The following is a 16,898-nucleotide window of genomic DNA, read 5'->3' on the forward strand; positions in this document are numbered from 1 at the left end:
TTTTTGCTGTCCAGGCAGGGTCTATGCATTGTAGGGTATTGGTCAAGAGTCTGAGCTTCAGTGACTAGGTGACAGAGAGGCCCACTCACCCTCTGCTTTTCAAAGAGAAAATAAATGCACAAAAATCATAATTAAATGTATTTTAGAGAACACTTTTTTAAAGTTAAAGGTTTATGAGTATGATTGCTTATATACATGCACAATATGTATGTCTGGTGACTGAGAAGGTCAGAAAAGGATGCTGGATCACCTACAACCGGAATTACAGATGGTTGTCTATTACCATGTAGGTGTTGGGAATCAAACCCAGGTCCTTTGAAAGAGCAACAAGTGTTATAAACCTCTGAGCCATCTCTCTAGCCCTCCAGAAGACAGTTATTTATCCTCAAACAATCCTTATTTTTAAAGAGTCCTTTTTATTTTTAATTATGTGTCTCTGTGTGTCTGTGTATATGCATTGGTCATATGGGTGCCTGAGGGGGCAGGAAGAGGGCATTGGACTTCCTGGGGCTGGAGCTACATTCAGGTGGCTGTGAGCAGCCTGATGTGGGTGCTGAGATTCAGGCTCCAGTCCTCCACAAGGACAGCACGTGGGCTCTGAACCCCTAAGCCACCAGTTGAGCTTCCTATCCTGCAGTCTCATCAGAAGAGGAAATGAAGTTGGCTTGGCAGGACTTGTTCTTCGCGATCCTCTCATCTTTTCTTGTGTCTCATCTTTCAACTTCTTCGGAAAAGGACTTAAGTTTATAAAGTATCAAATTTATAATAAGAAAGCACAGCAAGTGGAAAACGGGTCACCAAATCAAGACAGAACAGGGACGATGTCAGTACTGGAAAGTCCCGGTTAGCCTTAGCTGATCCTTTTCCCACTCTCCCCTACCCATTCTGTGCTCCTTCACAGGAAACCTCGGCTCCTCCTCTGATTCCAGTCTAGATGCTGGCAAGATGTCCTCTGGCTCATCCCTATTGGTTACCTCAGTTCTGCCACGCCTCCTCTACCAATCCTTCTGAAGGCGCCACACCTCCATCAGGGACACTGATCATAACAGGCCACGGATCCCGATGTACTATTTCTATGTGCCTTCTCAATGTGCTTTAAGGTTTTAGTGTTTAAGTGACCAATGCAATGAAGAAAAAGGATTTGCAGTCTTTAAGGAGAGCAGGCCTACTCCTTCTGGTGAGAAAAATTTTTTTCATAGCATCTCAACATGACGCTGCCTTAGAAACTCCACTTTGGAGGTTGGAGAAAAGGCTCAGCAGTTAAGAATTGCTTACTACTCTTGCAGAGGACCCACAGGTCAGTTCTAGAACCTACACCCGGCTACGGCCTGGAACTCCAGCTCTAGGGACCTGACACCCTCTTCTGGTCTCCACAAGCAACTGTACTCACACAGACAACACACATACACGTTAAACAAACAAACAAACCAAACAACAAAAAAATCCCAACCCCAAAAAATCCCTCTCTTACCATCTCTAATGCACCCTGGAGTCGGTCTTCACAAGACTTTCTGTTGCCAGCTGCTTTCTAGTTGTTTTCTGCCTCATTGCTTGCATATCACTTACAGCAGATCGTTCCCACCACAGGTCTCCATTTATTACTTCCTAAATCCAGCCTCACAATCCAATAACCTACATGTGCATATACAATAGGCACCTCAGACCCACCGCATAGGCAAAACTTTCAACGTTCATCCCATTATCCTTCCATTTTAGTCTCCCTGCAAAAAAGGAGAGGCCCCCAGCATCATTCACCGGGTTGTCCAGGACGGTAATGAGCACAGAGCTAGAGAATATCATTGGAGGCAAGTAGAGAATATCATTTAGACCAAGTTCCTAACCAACAGACTGAATCAAAATGGGCAGTGGCCTATGACATTCTCCCTTCCTCCTGTTATGGTCATCCAGGTTTTGGGATGTTCTGTGAGGTCAAGCACACTAGCTGCTCAGAGCACCGAACTCGAGGTTTCTTCTGACGGCAGCACTCTTGACCACACAGCTACATGACCTGGGCACTCACTTCATCTGGTCTCTGCCTAGAGAGCAGCCTGTTTCAGAGGTCCTCCTTGGTCACAGAGCTGCACGATCCCCATCACCAGCTCTGCTTTTCTTCACAGCATCGATCAGAACTCGACATATGTGTCTGTCGCTCACCTTTCTCATCAGCGCGTACTTAGCTTGGCCCTTTAAAAATCCGTAAGACGGTAAGATGTGAAGTTTTAATTTCTGAGTAAATACTAATTGCAAGAAGGAATAAGAACACCCAGAGTTCTAGAAATATTCTTTCCTGGATGGTAGTTACACAAGTGCTGAGACTACAGTTGTGATCTGTAGATTTTATACATTTTTATTCGTTTTTTAAAAGATCATACGTGCATACGGTATGGTTTGGCCATATTCATTCTCCTCCTCTAACTCCTCCCACACTGATCCCCTCTTATTCTGTCCTTTTTGATTAAGTAACACACAGATTTCTATTCCTGTGCTGTCCACATTTATTTATGGTTATGGGGCAATCCACCACGATGTGACTGTCCCACCAGGGCCTACATTAAACTGACTCTCCTTCCCCATCACCCTTAAGTAGCTCCCCAGTTAGGGGTGAGGGTTTTCAAGGGTTGGGCAGGCAACATGTGTTGTGAGTCTGGCTCCCTCCCATCCCTGGCTCATAAAATCTCCACCCCCCCCCCTCTAGATTTGTGTATTTTAATTTTTATCTCACTAAGTCCGTTTGTTTTACAGTTCTTGTCACATCAGTGCATCTTTCTAGTGTGGCAAGCAAAATAAATGATAAATGGAGGTGTGCACAACCTTCAGAGAGATTGGTATACCGCTATAAGAGGAAGGTAGGAAGCATCCTGCCTTCCAGACACGGGGAAACTTCCAAGAGACCACAGGCCTCTCACGTCCTGAGATCACTTCTTGTGCGGTGCTCCCAGCACGCGTTCTTTACTGAACCAGACGCCAGACTAGCACGCTGAGGTGAGCAGCAAATACGTCAGAACTGAGTTCTGCGGCCCGGGCAAGAGCCGGAACACACGATGGTTCTCATACTTTAAACTCAACCTTTTAGCCCGAGCAGATGGGACACTCGGTGATACAGGAGGTTCACTGGACGTCACAAAGCCTTGGAAAATTCCCACCGGGCTCGAGCTACGCGCAGGCGCAACAGAGAGCCACCTGCGCAGGCGCACGGCGGCCGACAACAGGCCTGGGCACACGCAAGAGTGCGGGCGGGCGCGCGCAATGGAACAGCGGTTAGCCGATTTCCGGGAGGCCCGCAAAAGAGCCGGTTTGGTAGCCCAGCCTTCCACATCGAGCCAGAGCGTGCAGGCCTCAGGAGCGAAGGCGGAGCCAGCGGCGGTGACCCCAAAGACAGCCACGGGCTGGCTGAGACGCTTCCTGAAGTGGAAAGCAAGCCCGGCCATTGCGCGGGCTCAACCCAACCAGCCTCAGGTGAGGAGAGAGGCCTGCATCTTGAAGCTCCGCCTCCGCGCGGGGCCACGCCCCGCTTCGCACAAGCCACACCCATGATTTCTGGCTCTGGAGGCCCTTCTCTGTCCTGTGCGCTCTCTCCTCGCCTCGCCAGTGGCTGGACGACTCATTTCCTCCATGTGTGTCAGCATAGGATACGTGGCCTTGACATTTTTCGTTCCAGACACAGTCCTATGCAGCAACTAGTTGAAAACAGAAAGCGAAGGTCTAGGAAGCTTGAAGGAAGAAACATCTCTGCTGTCCAGTTGCACACAGTTAATAACAGACATGCGTGGCTTTGAGAACTGAGTAATAAATTTCTCCACTGGCGAAATTCTAATTCAAGCCAGATTAATATATATATTTATATATATATATATGTATATATATATATATATGTGTGTGTGTGTGCAGGTTTATTGGGAAGCTGCTTTTGTGTGGGTGAGTTCACTGGCCCCAGGAATGAGGCCAGGAAGGTCGCCAGGAGAAGGGAGACAGAGGGGAGGGAGAAGAGAAAGAGAGAAGAAAAAGGAAGGAAGAAGAGAAAGAGAGAACCCAAAAAGTCTGGGTTATATAGTAATGAGTCTGTGGACTGGAAAGTTCCGGGTTGGAGGTCAGGTATGCCAGGTAGGGACTGAGGGATGCTGGGAGAACCTAGAGGTCAGGTCTGCTTTGGTATGTAAAATATGCACCTCAGCACCTTGTTCTGGGGTCTGAAACCATACACTGAGCTGCATCCACTGCTAGAGGAGGGTAAAATTGGTTATGGCTCAAAGGTGGCATTAATTAAGGCTGCCCACATTGGGTAGAGGTAGCCAGAGTCTTCGGCAGCTTCTATTTTTGGAATGGGATTTAGACCGGGAAACAAAAAGGGGTTTGAGACTATGGCCATACTACTTTGAATAGAACTTGATTTCTGGAGCTAAGCAGGGTCTAGCCTGTGGAAAATGGAGTTTGACGACAAATATGTGGCCACTAAAACTGCCTGTGGCAGTGTGCATAGGCTTGTAGGCCACTCTTGGATGAGAGAAGGGTATTCAAGTTCAGGTGGAAAAAAATTAGACTAATATGATAGCCCACTCACATTTCTTTGTGGCTTCATGTAGCTCTCACACAGGAGTATCCTGGTGAGGGGACTTGCCTGTGAGATTGCAGTTCCCATGTGGAACTATGAAACACTCCAAGGAGGAAATCTGTGCCCTGGTTTGTTTTTTGTTACTGTGATAAACACCATAACCGAAGCCACGTGGAGAGGAAAGGGCTCATTTTAGCTTACAGGGTGTAGATTTGCCTATAGGCACTCTTGCTTCTCAACTGAGCGTCCCTCTTCCCAGAAGACTCTAGTTTGGGTCAAGCTGACAAGAAATGAACCAGCACACTACACTTCAGTACTCACAAGGCCTTAGTTTCCGGTAACCATAACAAGAGCCCAAACATACATAGGGCTGGGCCTGTAAGAAGTCAAACAAGGAAAACAGAGACTCAGTTTGACCACAGAGCGGATTTTTATTGGTCTGAGCAGTTGGCACACCCAAACCCTGCTGATTAGTACCTGAGGGTCAGGGACCGGGAGAGCGTGGCTTTGCCAGACTCAGAAACTGCTTTTCTGGGTAATCTGCTTTTTGAAATGTTGGCGTGGGAGATGAGTCAGTTTGTTTAACCTCTGGGCAGCAGGTGAAAGATAAGTCAGTTTGCCTTTTTTGGTCTACCTCCAGAGTTCCAGTGCATGTTATGGGGGTGGACTGCTTTCTTGAATTCTGTGGGTGGCAGGCATTTTGGAGTCTTTTTCTCTGTTTTATGGCTTTGGTTTGGAGGTGGGGAATTTCCTTTAGTCAGGAAGACTGTAAGCCTATCTACTTAGGTGGTAGGGGATTGTAAATTCAAGGCTCGATTTTGATCCTGTTTCAAATTTAAAACAAAGTTTAAGGGGGCTGGAGAGATGTCTCCAGGGTTAAAAGCACTGACTGCTCTTCCAGAGGTCCAGGGTTCAATTCCCAGCAACAACACCATCTGTAATGGAATCTGATGCCCTCTTCTGGTGTGTTTGAAGAGACCGACAGTGTACCCACATACATAAAATAAGTAAATCTTAAAAAGAGCTGGAGTTGTAGGTCAGTGGCAGAGTGTGTCTCTTACATGTATGATGTACTGGGTTTGATCTCCAGTACTGCCAAAAAGATAATGGCTACATGAATAAATAAGTCCAGGAAATATAAATCAGTGGTAACAGACTTGACTAACATGGTCACTGCCCTAGGTTCTATCCTCAGGACTGCCTCCCTAAAATAAAATGGTAGTGGTGCATGCCGGGTAATCATAGCACTTAGGAGCCCGAGGCAGACAGACTGTGAACTTAAAGTCAGACTGCTACATAAGGAAGACACCGTGTTGAAAACAAAGACCCCACTCTACCTCTAAATCACATATCAGAGCAGCCAGTCTTGCTCACATTAAAGTCATTTCCTTTAAGTTGATCTATTGCTGCATGAGGGAGTTCCTTCTCCCTGCAGGTTTCAAGGCAGTCAAGGAACCATGAGGAGGTGAGAATGAAACCTTGATTCAGATTGATTTCATTGACCTGGATCAGGCTTCAGGGAGTCTGATGCCAGGCCGTCTAGTGTGGGCATATTTAAACACAGTAGAATTTGAAAAATGGTTTCCTAGAGACAATCATTCCAAGTCTGTGTGCACAATAAAGCTTCAGGTGTCACTACGTAAAGTATGTGTGACCTTGATGGTTCTTTAGCATAAGGGCCAGGATCTGATGTGGCCTCTGATCTGGTAGCATAGAGGCCAGCAGCCTGTACAGTATATGTGACATCTCCCCTAAGGATGGGAGCTAAAGATAAAGGTCTAGGGAGGGAGAGTCAGGAAGAATCCTTCTTGGGTTTGGGTGAGGTCTACCTCTGTAGATAGCAGAAGATTGACCACCAGGACATTAACAATATCCACTCCCAACTTTGTGGGTGGAATGCAGGTATTGTATTTCCTCCACTTACTCGAGGGGAGAGGTAAGGAGGGTGCAGATGCTCCGCCATCCTTTTCCTTCAGTGCTGTTTGTACAGCTCAGTTGTCTTCGGATCACTGCTGATTAGGCATCAGCAAACAGAGGCCAGAGAACACATCCTCCCTCTCTCCCCCTCCTCTTCCCTGCTCCAGTTAAAAAACTGCCTAACCACACAAAGTGCTTTTGACTGCATGTCTCATTTCCAGAGGAATATGAAGTCACTGAGTTAAGCCCAGAGAAGCTCAAACTAAAGAGAAGGCGTCCTTTATAAAATCTCAGGAATCGATCCAAGGGAGTGCTGGGGTGGGACTAGCACTAACCACTCTGCTTTTCTGAAGGAACTTGGCTTTAGTTTGTTTTCACTGACTATTACCCTTCCTGGGTTTGCCCTGGTATAAAAAATTCTTCTTAAATTTTTCTTTTCAGTATTCTTTGGAGATGTTATTCATCTCCCTCTGTTCTCTTTTGAGGACCTGAATTCAGTCCCTAGAACCCACATAAAAAAGCCAAACATGGTGTGAATCATAGTCTTAGCACCGAGGAGGCAGAGACAGGAGGATTCTTGGAGTTCCATGGAGAGCCAGTGTATCCTAATTGGTGATATCCAGGTTCAGTGAGAGGCCCTGAATCAAAAATAAATATGGAAAGCAACTGAAATGACAACTGATGTCAGCCTTTCCTGTGTGCTCATGTGTGCATGTGCACACACAGTCTCTCATGTTTTACCATATGTCTCTGTCTCCTTCTGGAAAGTGTCCTCAGGTAGGGACAGCTTGCTACAGGAGGCATGGAAATGTGTTCTCTGAGCCATGCCTATGAGCAGTGGACAACCATAAATACTTCTGTACATGGCTGTTGTTGAAAAGGAAATGGAGCCAGTGTTAGCTGCAGTTCTCAGTCAAAGGAATCTTCATAGGTGCTCCCATATTTGTTCCCTCTGACAGTTTGTTTACCACTAACTTCCCATTTCCGAACCCTTTGCCCTCCCCCCCCCCCCCGCAACCAGTTAAATAAAATGGGAAGGAAATCTTTAGGTCCTTGTTTTTAAAGACACAAGTCATGACCCTTTCTTGGACAGTACAATCAACATAGGATCTTGTTCCCTTTAAACGTTGAAGAATAATGTGGAATGCAAGAGAGCTTTTCCGGGCAAGCAAAGCTGACTTGATTTCCATTGCACCATGTTCCAGGCTACAGTATAAAGCCTATTTTTTGCTATGTGTCCAAAAAAAAAAAAAAAAAAAAAAAAAAAAAAAAAAAAAAAAAGACTCTTAACAACTTAGAAAAAAGAGGCTTGAGAGAAGGCTCAGTGGTTAAGAATACTGAGTACTCTTCCAGAGGACCCAGTACCCACCCGGTGTCTCACAATTGTCTGTAACTTCAAGATCTGACACTCTCACCCAGACATACATGTAGGAAAAACACCAGTGCACATAAAAACAACCAAAGGAATAAACAAAAACATAAAAAGAACCCATAGAAAATAGTGGAGATCAGGCAAAGCTGCTAAAGCCAAGGGTTCCTTAGCATCAGGCACTGTCTTTTCACGGAAGAACTTTGGATTTTACCATGCAGGTAGTGGGGTCTTATCGAAGATGTGTGTGCTGCAAGGTGAGGTGGTTTAGAGAACTCACCGAGCAGTCATTCACTGGCTGCCTTGGAGACTGGAGAGAGACAGGAGGAGGCAAGGATAAAGTTAGGAGATGCTTCCCAGGCCTAGGGATGGGATGGTCGCTGAGGACCTGGGTAGGGTGGGCAATGGCCATAATAGCCATCATTGATTTCTTTTTCTTTTTTCTTTGGTTACCATGCGGAAGGGACTTTTGCTTCCTGTTTTGGGTATGGTCTCCATTTTAGAACGGAGTTACCCTGGATACGTCAGCCCATCTCATCAGATCAGTCTTGTGTTGACCGTGACTACACAGGAGACAGGTGCTGCACTGTCAGTTACTGGTCAGGTTCTGTTGGGAGTCCACTCCGGGTTTTGTCAACAGCCCACTAATCCGAATGAACGTCCATGAACGGCGCCCATCTCAGCACTGCCATGTTTTTGTGGAGTCACATCTTGCTGAGTGCTGATCAGTGTTGACGTGTTTAGACCGGGGAGCCCGAGCTGTCTGACTATGATTGTTTTAGCGAGGAAGGCAAGAAACTAGACGTCGGTGCGCCAGTAGCCTTCCTAGTGTTAAGTTCTGCTTGTCATTCTATTCAGATCCTCTCAGCTCCATTATCCCCCTTCTTACTTCTCTTTGCTTCTGTGTCCTAGGAAGCAATCCAGCAGCCTGCCCAGAGCACAGCGGTCCCTCTGCCTTCCTGCTGCCGCCAGTCTTTCCTGACTAACGTCACCTTCTTGAAGGTTCTCCTCTGGTTGGTCCTGTTGGGTCTGTTTGTGGAACTGGAATTTGGCCTGGCTTATTTTGTCCTGTCCATGTTCTACTGGATGTACGTAGGGACTCGGGGTCCCGAGGAGAAGAAGGAAGGGGAGAAGAGCGCCTACTCTGTGTTCAACCCAGGCTGTGAAGCCATCCAGGGCACCCTGACTGCTGAGCAGCTGGAGCGAGAGTTACAGCTCAGACCCCCACAGGGGACGTAGGGCCGGCCCTGCCCTCGCTGGTCCTCCTATCCTGCACATGGCCTGTAGAGGACAAAGGACAGCTTGCAGGGTGGTCACATTCTCCACTTTCCCCTGATCTGCTGCAGTTTCATTCTTGAACTCCTCTTTGATGTAGGCAAAATTTTCCAAGGACACTCAGGGTGGGGCTGATGCAGTATATAAAAGCCATGTAAGAAGGAGGCTGGTTTGTCTTATTGGAACGGTGACACTGGCAGGCTAGATATGCACTGTGAGCTTCTCTGGCTTACTGGTGATTTGTTGTATAAGTAGGCACATTGGGTCTGCTTTTAAATATTTTAATATTTACATAGTTCCAGGCCAGGGAAACTGGTCTGCCCCCCACCTCAAATGTGTAAATGTTTTCTCCAAATGTATATAGGTGTACCATGTGTGTGTGCCTGGTACCCTCAGAGCTCCAAAGAGAGCTTCAGATCCTCTGAAACTTGAGCTGTGGATGGTTGTGAGCCATCCTGTGGATGCTGGGAACTGAACCTCAGTCCTCTGAAAGAGCAACAAATGCTCTTAATCACTGAGCAATCTCTCCAGCCAAAAAAAAAAAAAGTATTTTCAGAATTATTTTTTCAGAAGGTTTAGGTTGTAAGGTTTAGTAAATTTTGTTTGTTTTTGTCTTGCTTCTCTTTTTGGTCATCAATGCTATTGAAATATAAAATGTCTCTAAGATTCTTTCTATAAGCAGGACCCCATACACTAACCATGACCATCTTTAATTTTCTTATTGACTCTGTCCCTACTTAGGGGAAGAAAAGACAAAGTCTAAACAGGACAAAATCAAAATTAGAGATAAAAAATATTTGCTTTATTTGAATGAGTGTTTGTCCACATATATATGTGTGTACCACATGCCTGAGGGTGTCAGATCCCCTAGAATTAGAGTTATGTATGGTTGTGAGCTGCCATATGGGTTCTGGGAACTGGATCATCTTCAAGAGCAGCTTGCTCTTAACTGCCGAACCATCTTTCCAGCCCTAATATTGGGAATTTGACAAGAGGTTATTTATGATAGGTACATCAAAAGGGAGATTCTTGAGTGTGTGTAGAGGGAAGGGCTCGGAGACAGGACTCTGGCTTTACTGCACGGGTTCTGTCTCACTTTCTTTTAGGTAATTTTGAAAGGATCTCCTGTAGCCCAGGCTGGTCTTAAACTCACTTTGTAGCTCTGGTTTATCTATTGGGGATCAAACCTGGGGCTTTGTACACTATAGGTGAGCACTCTGCTCATGGAGTTACATTCCTGGGCCCTCGCTTTTCATGTTTCAGTGGCTATAGAGTTGCTGCGCTTCTGTCTCTGGGCTTCAGTTAGCAGTTGTGTACACAGCAGCTGTTGGGTCTGTTTTGGGTGTTGTTATTTTTCTTCCAGTACAACAGTGGAGTTTAGGTTCATTGGAATTGGGCCACACATACCTTTTTCTGTGAGTCATTCTGATGAATGAAAAGACTCTAATTTTGTTCAAACTTAAGGTTTTTTTTTTTTTTAATTACTAGTTCCTTCAGTGATTTTTCACTTTCAGAGTTAAGCTATAATTCTTACATTATGAAGGTAACTTTGTGTCTGTGTGTGCGTGTATGTGTGTATATACATGTGTGCTGGTGCCCATGGAGGTCAGAAGATCCCGTAGAGTTAGAGTTACAGGCTGTTGGAAGACACCCAGTGAGGATGCTGAGAACAGAACTTGGATCCTCTCCTAACTGCCGAGCCATCGACCCAGCTCCTGAAGGTAACATCAATATCTGTGAAATATTAAATGATAGATGGAGGTCTGTTGTTAATTTTTTTGTTCTCCCCTTACATTCTACTTACGAAATAATTTTCATCTAAATTCATCTGTTTTTTGAGTGATGGCTCCCTCCTGGGCACTAGGATATGATAGGAAACATGCAGAACCTCTTGCCAACCACAGTCTCTTATTCATTCTTGCTCACCTCTTCTCAAAAGGTGTGTGTACTGGCTTTGTATCCTAGGAAAAGTGAGCTGGGAGCCAGTCACATGCCTGGCAGGGAGGAGAAGCGAGGACTGTGTGTTTGCTGTTGTTAGACCGACCACTAAGCTTTAGGTTGATAGTCTGGATTTTCTGAATGTAGACCTGTTGACCTCAGAATTTCTACTTCCAGTAGCCCTGAATGAGACTGCCATTAAAGGCAGCTCAATCGTCAAAGAGGCACAGGTAGTTATTGTAGTAGTTGCATGTGACAGTGTCATTTCTGTCACCTTCAGTGTCATATGGGCACACTGTTTTTGCTCTTTGTCACAGTAGTTGGCCTTGTCTGACCATTGGCAGGGCCACATTTATCCCTAAGTAAATAAAGATGGCTTGTTTCTGTTGACCCAAAAGAAGGATCCAGTTACAAGGCTCAGGGGCTTCTTAAGATTTTTTTTTACCTGGGAAAACTTAGCCACTCTGCCTGCCATGAGGGTTCATTTCTTCTTACTCCTATCTTGAGGCCCCTGGTGACTATCCTCCAAGCTGGTGAGCCATTGAGTTTTCTCCCTTTCTTAGTCTAAGTCATGGGAATGGTACCCCAGGAGTAAGTTACCTTCAACCAGTGTCAGCCCTTTCTGAAGGCTTCAGGTTGGGGAGTTTTTACCAATTGTGATTTTATCCAATTCTATGCATTGAGCATGGTAGGCTATCCTCTTTTTGTCTTTTGGTTGATTTGCACAGCTAGATTAGGCAACTGGGTCTGCTACAGAAAGTTACACAGTTGTGAGAAACAGCCATCCTCATTTGGCCAGAAGCAAGCAAAATGAGAACAGTGTGTTACATTCCTGATGCTCCAGTAACTGTTAGAAGGTTCTCTGATTTTGACACACAAAGAGCCCTCTATATCAGGAGTGGAGAAGAGTCATAGAATATACAGGGCCGGTGCAAAATTCCATGGAGCATGTTGCCACCAAGGGGCAGTATGGAGCTGCTGCAGCCTGCCCTGCATCCCTCACCTCATACTTGATCATTTACATTAAGAGGAAAACCCTCTGGAATGCTTCTTGAGACCACTTGTGCTGTTCTTTTTTGTTTTTCACTTCAAGATTTATAGAATCAAGGCCTCTTCGCTGGTTCCGGAAGACTCTGAAAGCTCTCAGCAGTGATTTATTATATACGTATTTTAAAATAAAGTAGCCCCTCCCTAGGATTAGCAGGCAGTCTTGTAGTTCCTGGTCTTCTGAGCTTCAAGGGGGCTGGAGCACAATGGCTAAGAACTTAAATAGCTAACAAACACTGCTCACCAAAGTTAAAAATGTAAAAATTGGAACTCAATTTGGTTCAAATTGAACAGAACTTTGGTTTCTGTTGTGCATTATTTTGAAACAGCATTTGGGCCAGTGATTTAGACCTTGTTCTCAAAAAGCTAAGTGCACAGAGAACCAGGTTATAGGGGACAGGTATTTTGGGGGGAAGTATCTCAGAGACAAATCATTCCTTCTCCATCTTTCCCTCTCTCTCTCCCTCCCCCCTCTCCGTGTGTGTGAGAGAGAGAGACAGAGAGACAGACAAAGGCAGAGATAGGGAGAACTTCTAACATGTACATGTGGGTTCCAGTGCACATGAATGCATATGCTATGGAAGCCAGAGGTTCACATGGGGTGTTGGCCTCATATTGCTTGAAACAAAGTCTCTTATTGAATTTGGAGCTCATTAATTCAGCTGACCGGCCAGCCAGCTCTGGGAATTCACTTGACTCAGCCTCCCTAGCTCTGGGCTTACAAACACAAGCAGCCTTTTATGTGCAGCTGAGGTCTGACCTCAGGTCTTCATCTTTGTATAGCAAGCACTTTACCACAGAGAAATCTTCCATGCCCCCCAGATATTTTCAGTTGTGAATTTTATGTTATCCTTCTCTCCAAGCCACAGGAAATAAGCCCCAAATACACATTAGAAGATACTCAGAACCTTAGATAGAACTGATCTCTGGATAAACCTTTTTTTCCTATAACCATGTATCTATGATAATGTTCATAATATAGGAATTATGATTGATTATCAATAGCTGACAATCAAATAGACCAATTATAGCAAGTTACTGTAATGAATATTATTCGAAAGTTTTAAAAATTTCAATTTAGCATGTTTTGTTCTTAGCATGTTTTGTTCTTTGTTGGCCACACGAGCAACAGAAATGGCAGCAAGCAAAAGACACCCCAGTTCTATATAGGGTGTCGTTCCTTTGTTTTTGAGATGGTCTCAGTCCAGGCCTGCCTCAGACTCACCACCTAGCCAAGGCTGGTCTTAAGTTTCCAGTCTTCCTGCTGCGCCTCTTCTTTCAGAGGACCTGGGCTTGGTCCCCAGTACTCACATGACAGCTAATAGCCACATGCAACTACAGTTTCAGTAGAACCAGTGCTGTCCTGGGACTTTAGGAAAGCAACTGATGTGAAGTGGGGCTTAATGAACCATCCTCACAGGAGCATGGAAGACAGTAGTGCTGAGGGTGATTTGAATTTTGGAGACCTAGCTCAAGGTGTTTCAGAGGGTAAGAACAATATTAGCATGTGGTCTAGGGGGCCATTTTGGCGAAGTATGTGGCCGCCTTTATTATTTTTTTCAAGATAAGGTTTCTCTGTGTAGCCCTGGCTATCCTGGAACTCACTCTGCAGACCAGGCTAGTCTCAAAGATTTCAAAATAGGCTAGTATCACCTGTTGTGTGCTTATTAGTAGCCACTCTTATGCAGACCTATAAAGAAAAGAGTTAAACTGAGCAAGGGAAAGTACAAAATACAATTTGAGGAGAAAAGGAGCACCTGAAAAACATTTAGGGAAAAGCTTGTTCTAAGTGGACTGGGAGGCAAGAGCCCACCCGCTGAGCTCCCAATTTATGGAAAGGGATTAAAGAAAAGTTTAGGTCTGGGTGTGGTGGCACACAATTTTAATCACAGCACTTGGGAGGCAGAGGCAGCCTGGTCTACAGAATGAATTCCAGGATAGACAACTTAGGAAGTGAAGGAAACCATTGCAAACAGAAAGCTGATTGAATGAGGGACAGCTTCAGCTACTCAGTTCTGACTTTAGAGTCAAAGATAGAAGAAAGGGGTCAGAATCTTCTTCCACAACTAAGGAAAGTCACCTGGGCCAGGTATATGTCAAGTGTGTCCCTGCATGGATGCATAGAAAGGCCATTCCATGGAGCTGGGAATGCCAGAGTTGTGGGGTGCCTGCCAAGGAGAGCTGCTAATAAGGAATGGAACCAGCCTGAGAGAGAAGTGTGTTACAGTCAACAAAGCTGAAGTTAGAAATTTGAAGAGTGCTTTGACATCCAACACGAAGACGCAGAGTTTGGGGTTTGCACTGCTGGTTTTAGGTCTGATTGGTCCATTATTTCCTTACTATGTTTCCTTTTCTTCCTTTTAGAATGGCAATTTATATTCTGTACCATTGTATGTTTGAAGTATAAGATCTGCTTTTTTATTTTTATTTTTTTTACAGGGGATTAAAGTTAGTACATTGCCGAGAGTCTCAGAAGAGGCTTTGGACTTGGGACTTTCAAACAGTGTTGAGAGTGTTGTTGACTATGGAGACTTTCGAAGTTGGACTGAATGCATTTTTGCATTATGACGTGGTTACAAGCCGATAGGGGCCAGGGAGCAAAATGTGGTAGTTTGAATAGGAATGACCCCCATAGACACATAGATGTGAATGCTTAGTCTTCAGGGGGTGGCACTATTGTGAGGTGTAGTCTTGGTGGAAGTGTGTCACTGCAGGTGGGTTTTGAGGTTTAAATGCTTAAGCCAGCCCAGTACCTGTCTCTTCCTGTTGCTGGCAGATCCAGATATAGAACTCTCTCATGCAGGCTGTCATGCTGCCCACAATGATGGTAATGGACTGAACCTCTGAACTGTAAACAAACCTCATTGAGTTGCTTTCCTTTATAAGAATTGCCTTGGTCATGGCATCTTTTCACAGCAGCAGAACACTAAGACAGCTGAGTTTCTGTGTAAGAGAGAAAATGTGCTGTGGTGCCGTTCTCACTCAGCTTTAGAACAGACAAAGGCAACTATGGCAGAAGGTGCTGCTCAGAGGCACTTAATTCTTACTTCCACAAGGGGGCACCCCATGCCTGTTGTGCACATTCTCATTTCCTAAGGCCAAATATATGAAGACCTTTTGCCAGAAGAGGTCGCAGAAACACCACTTTTCACTTAGTGAGTGAGCTAGCTGCCTCTTTACACAGTGAATGGAGGAATGTGATATTTCAAGACCTCTCACTACTGTAAATTAGAAGATTGTATGGGGCCATAGCCTATCAGTATTATATTGAAGGCGTTATTAGTTAATACTGCCTAATATACAGGAATAGAAAGGCTAACCATAAACCTAATCTAAGACCTAACTCTAACCCTACACTGATCTAACACTAACCTTAGCCCAAGCCCAATTATTATATACAGTTTAAACCTTAACCATATGTTGAATACCAATTCTAATCCTAACCCTAACTTGAACCTAGACTATCCTATCCCTAATGCTAATCCCAAAACTAACACTAATGCTAATCCTACACCCAAACTTTTTCCTAAACCTAATAGAATCCAGTAGTCTAAACCTAAACTTAGGTCTAACCCTAACCTGGACTTAGATTAGCCCTATTCCAGTGCTAAACCTAGACATAATCCTAAATGTAGTCTATGCTATAACTAACTATAGACCTTTCTTCATCCTTAATTCTCCCTATTCTCAACACTGACACAAATGCCAGATACAACTCTAACCTAAAAGTAACCCTAACCTAACACTATTCTTAAACAATACATATTAATTCAGGGCATTACTTATTCAGAACTTTCTTCTCTTCATACAAGCACTAACTATATAACACCAACACAAAACAAGATCAAATAGTGAACCACAGAAACCAGATACAAACAACCCTAGAAACAGTCACAAAACTATGATAACCAAAGCTTTAACAATAGCAATATCTATAATATGGTACCTAACTCTAAATTTTAACATATTGCTACATCTATCAATACTCAAATCCTTAGCTTTATCTATAAGCAGAACCAAAGAAGTCAATCTATCCATAGGTCTCATCCAAACAATAACTAACTCTAAACTTGTTCCAAGACTTGAGAAAAATGCTAACACCAGTCCTAAGTCTAAACCATACAACAAAATGTAGGCTTAAGGTTTAAGGTTTAAACATTAAACCAAACTTTCCAAGGTCTGTCCCGTATTGAACATGAACTCAAAATGCAAACTTAAGTAATACAAACCCTATACTTAACTTTAACCCTGGGAATCCTAGCCCTAAAGTTATCCCAATAATTAACACTAAGAGAAGCCATAATGGTAACCTTAGCCCTAGCTCTGAACCTAACCATAACCATAGTCCTAACACTACCCCTAGCACTAACTCAAACCCTAACCCTAGCAAAAGCTAACCATTGCTCTAACTATAATGCCAGCAACAATCCTGACACTAAACTTTAACCTTCCTACAACCACAGCCCAGCCCTATTCCTAAAACAAGGCCTAACTCTGTCTTGAACTCCTGCAGAAACAAAACCTGGATGCATAACTCTAGAGACCAGCATGGACTCTAAAGTTAGCCTAACAATAACCCTAACTCTAGTTTAAAACATAACCCTAATCCAACCATAACCCCAGCACTAGAACTAAAATAGTCTGAGTCTAACCCTAATCTTAGAATCCCAATCCTTGCCCCACCCCTCACCCTAGTCCCAGCAGCAATACTAACTTTAGACTGAACTAACTGTAGCCCTTAACTCTAGTCCAGTGCTAAACTTAGTACCAACCCTAACCACAATTTAGAGAAAGAAAAACATA

General features: G+C 44.4%; 1 protein-coding gene across 1 annotated transcript; it reads left to right on the plus strand.

Annotated features, from left to right (window-relative positions):
• The first annotated feature begins 3,221 nt into the window (after nt 1-3,221).
• On the plus strand, nt 3,222-9,219 carry SAYSD1 (SAYSVFN motif domain containing 1). Its single transcript, XM_080926153.1, has 2 exons — nt 3,222-3,456; nt 8,748-9,219. Exons 1-2 carry the CDS (start codon nt 3,247-3,249, stop codon nt 9,072-9,074), a joined length of 537 nt encoding a protein of 178 aa, XP_080782279.1. The 5' UTR covers nt 3,222-3,246; the 3' UTR covers nt 9,075-9,219.
• The last annotated feature ends 7,679 nt before the right edge of the window (nt 9,220-16,898 follow it).

Source organism: Micromys minutus (assembly GCF_963924665.1).
Source record: "Micromys minutus genome assembly, chromosome: 12".
NCBI classification, from domain to species: domain Eukaryota; kingdom Metazoa; phylum Chordata; class Mammalia; order Rodentia; family Muridae; genus Micromys; species Micromys minutus.

Excerpts from the sequence above, each read along its gene's own strand:
- SAYSD1 (XM_080926153.1), top strand. The coding sequence starts at position 3,247 with ATGGAACAGCGGTTAGCCGATTTCCGGGAGGCCCGCAAAAGAGCCGGT. Across the intron at positions 3,457-8,747 it reads CTCAACCCAACCAGCCTCAG|GAAGCAATCCAGCAGCCTGC; the intron begins GTGAGGAGAGAG and ends TCTGTGTCCTAG.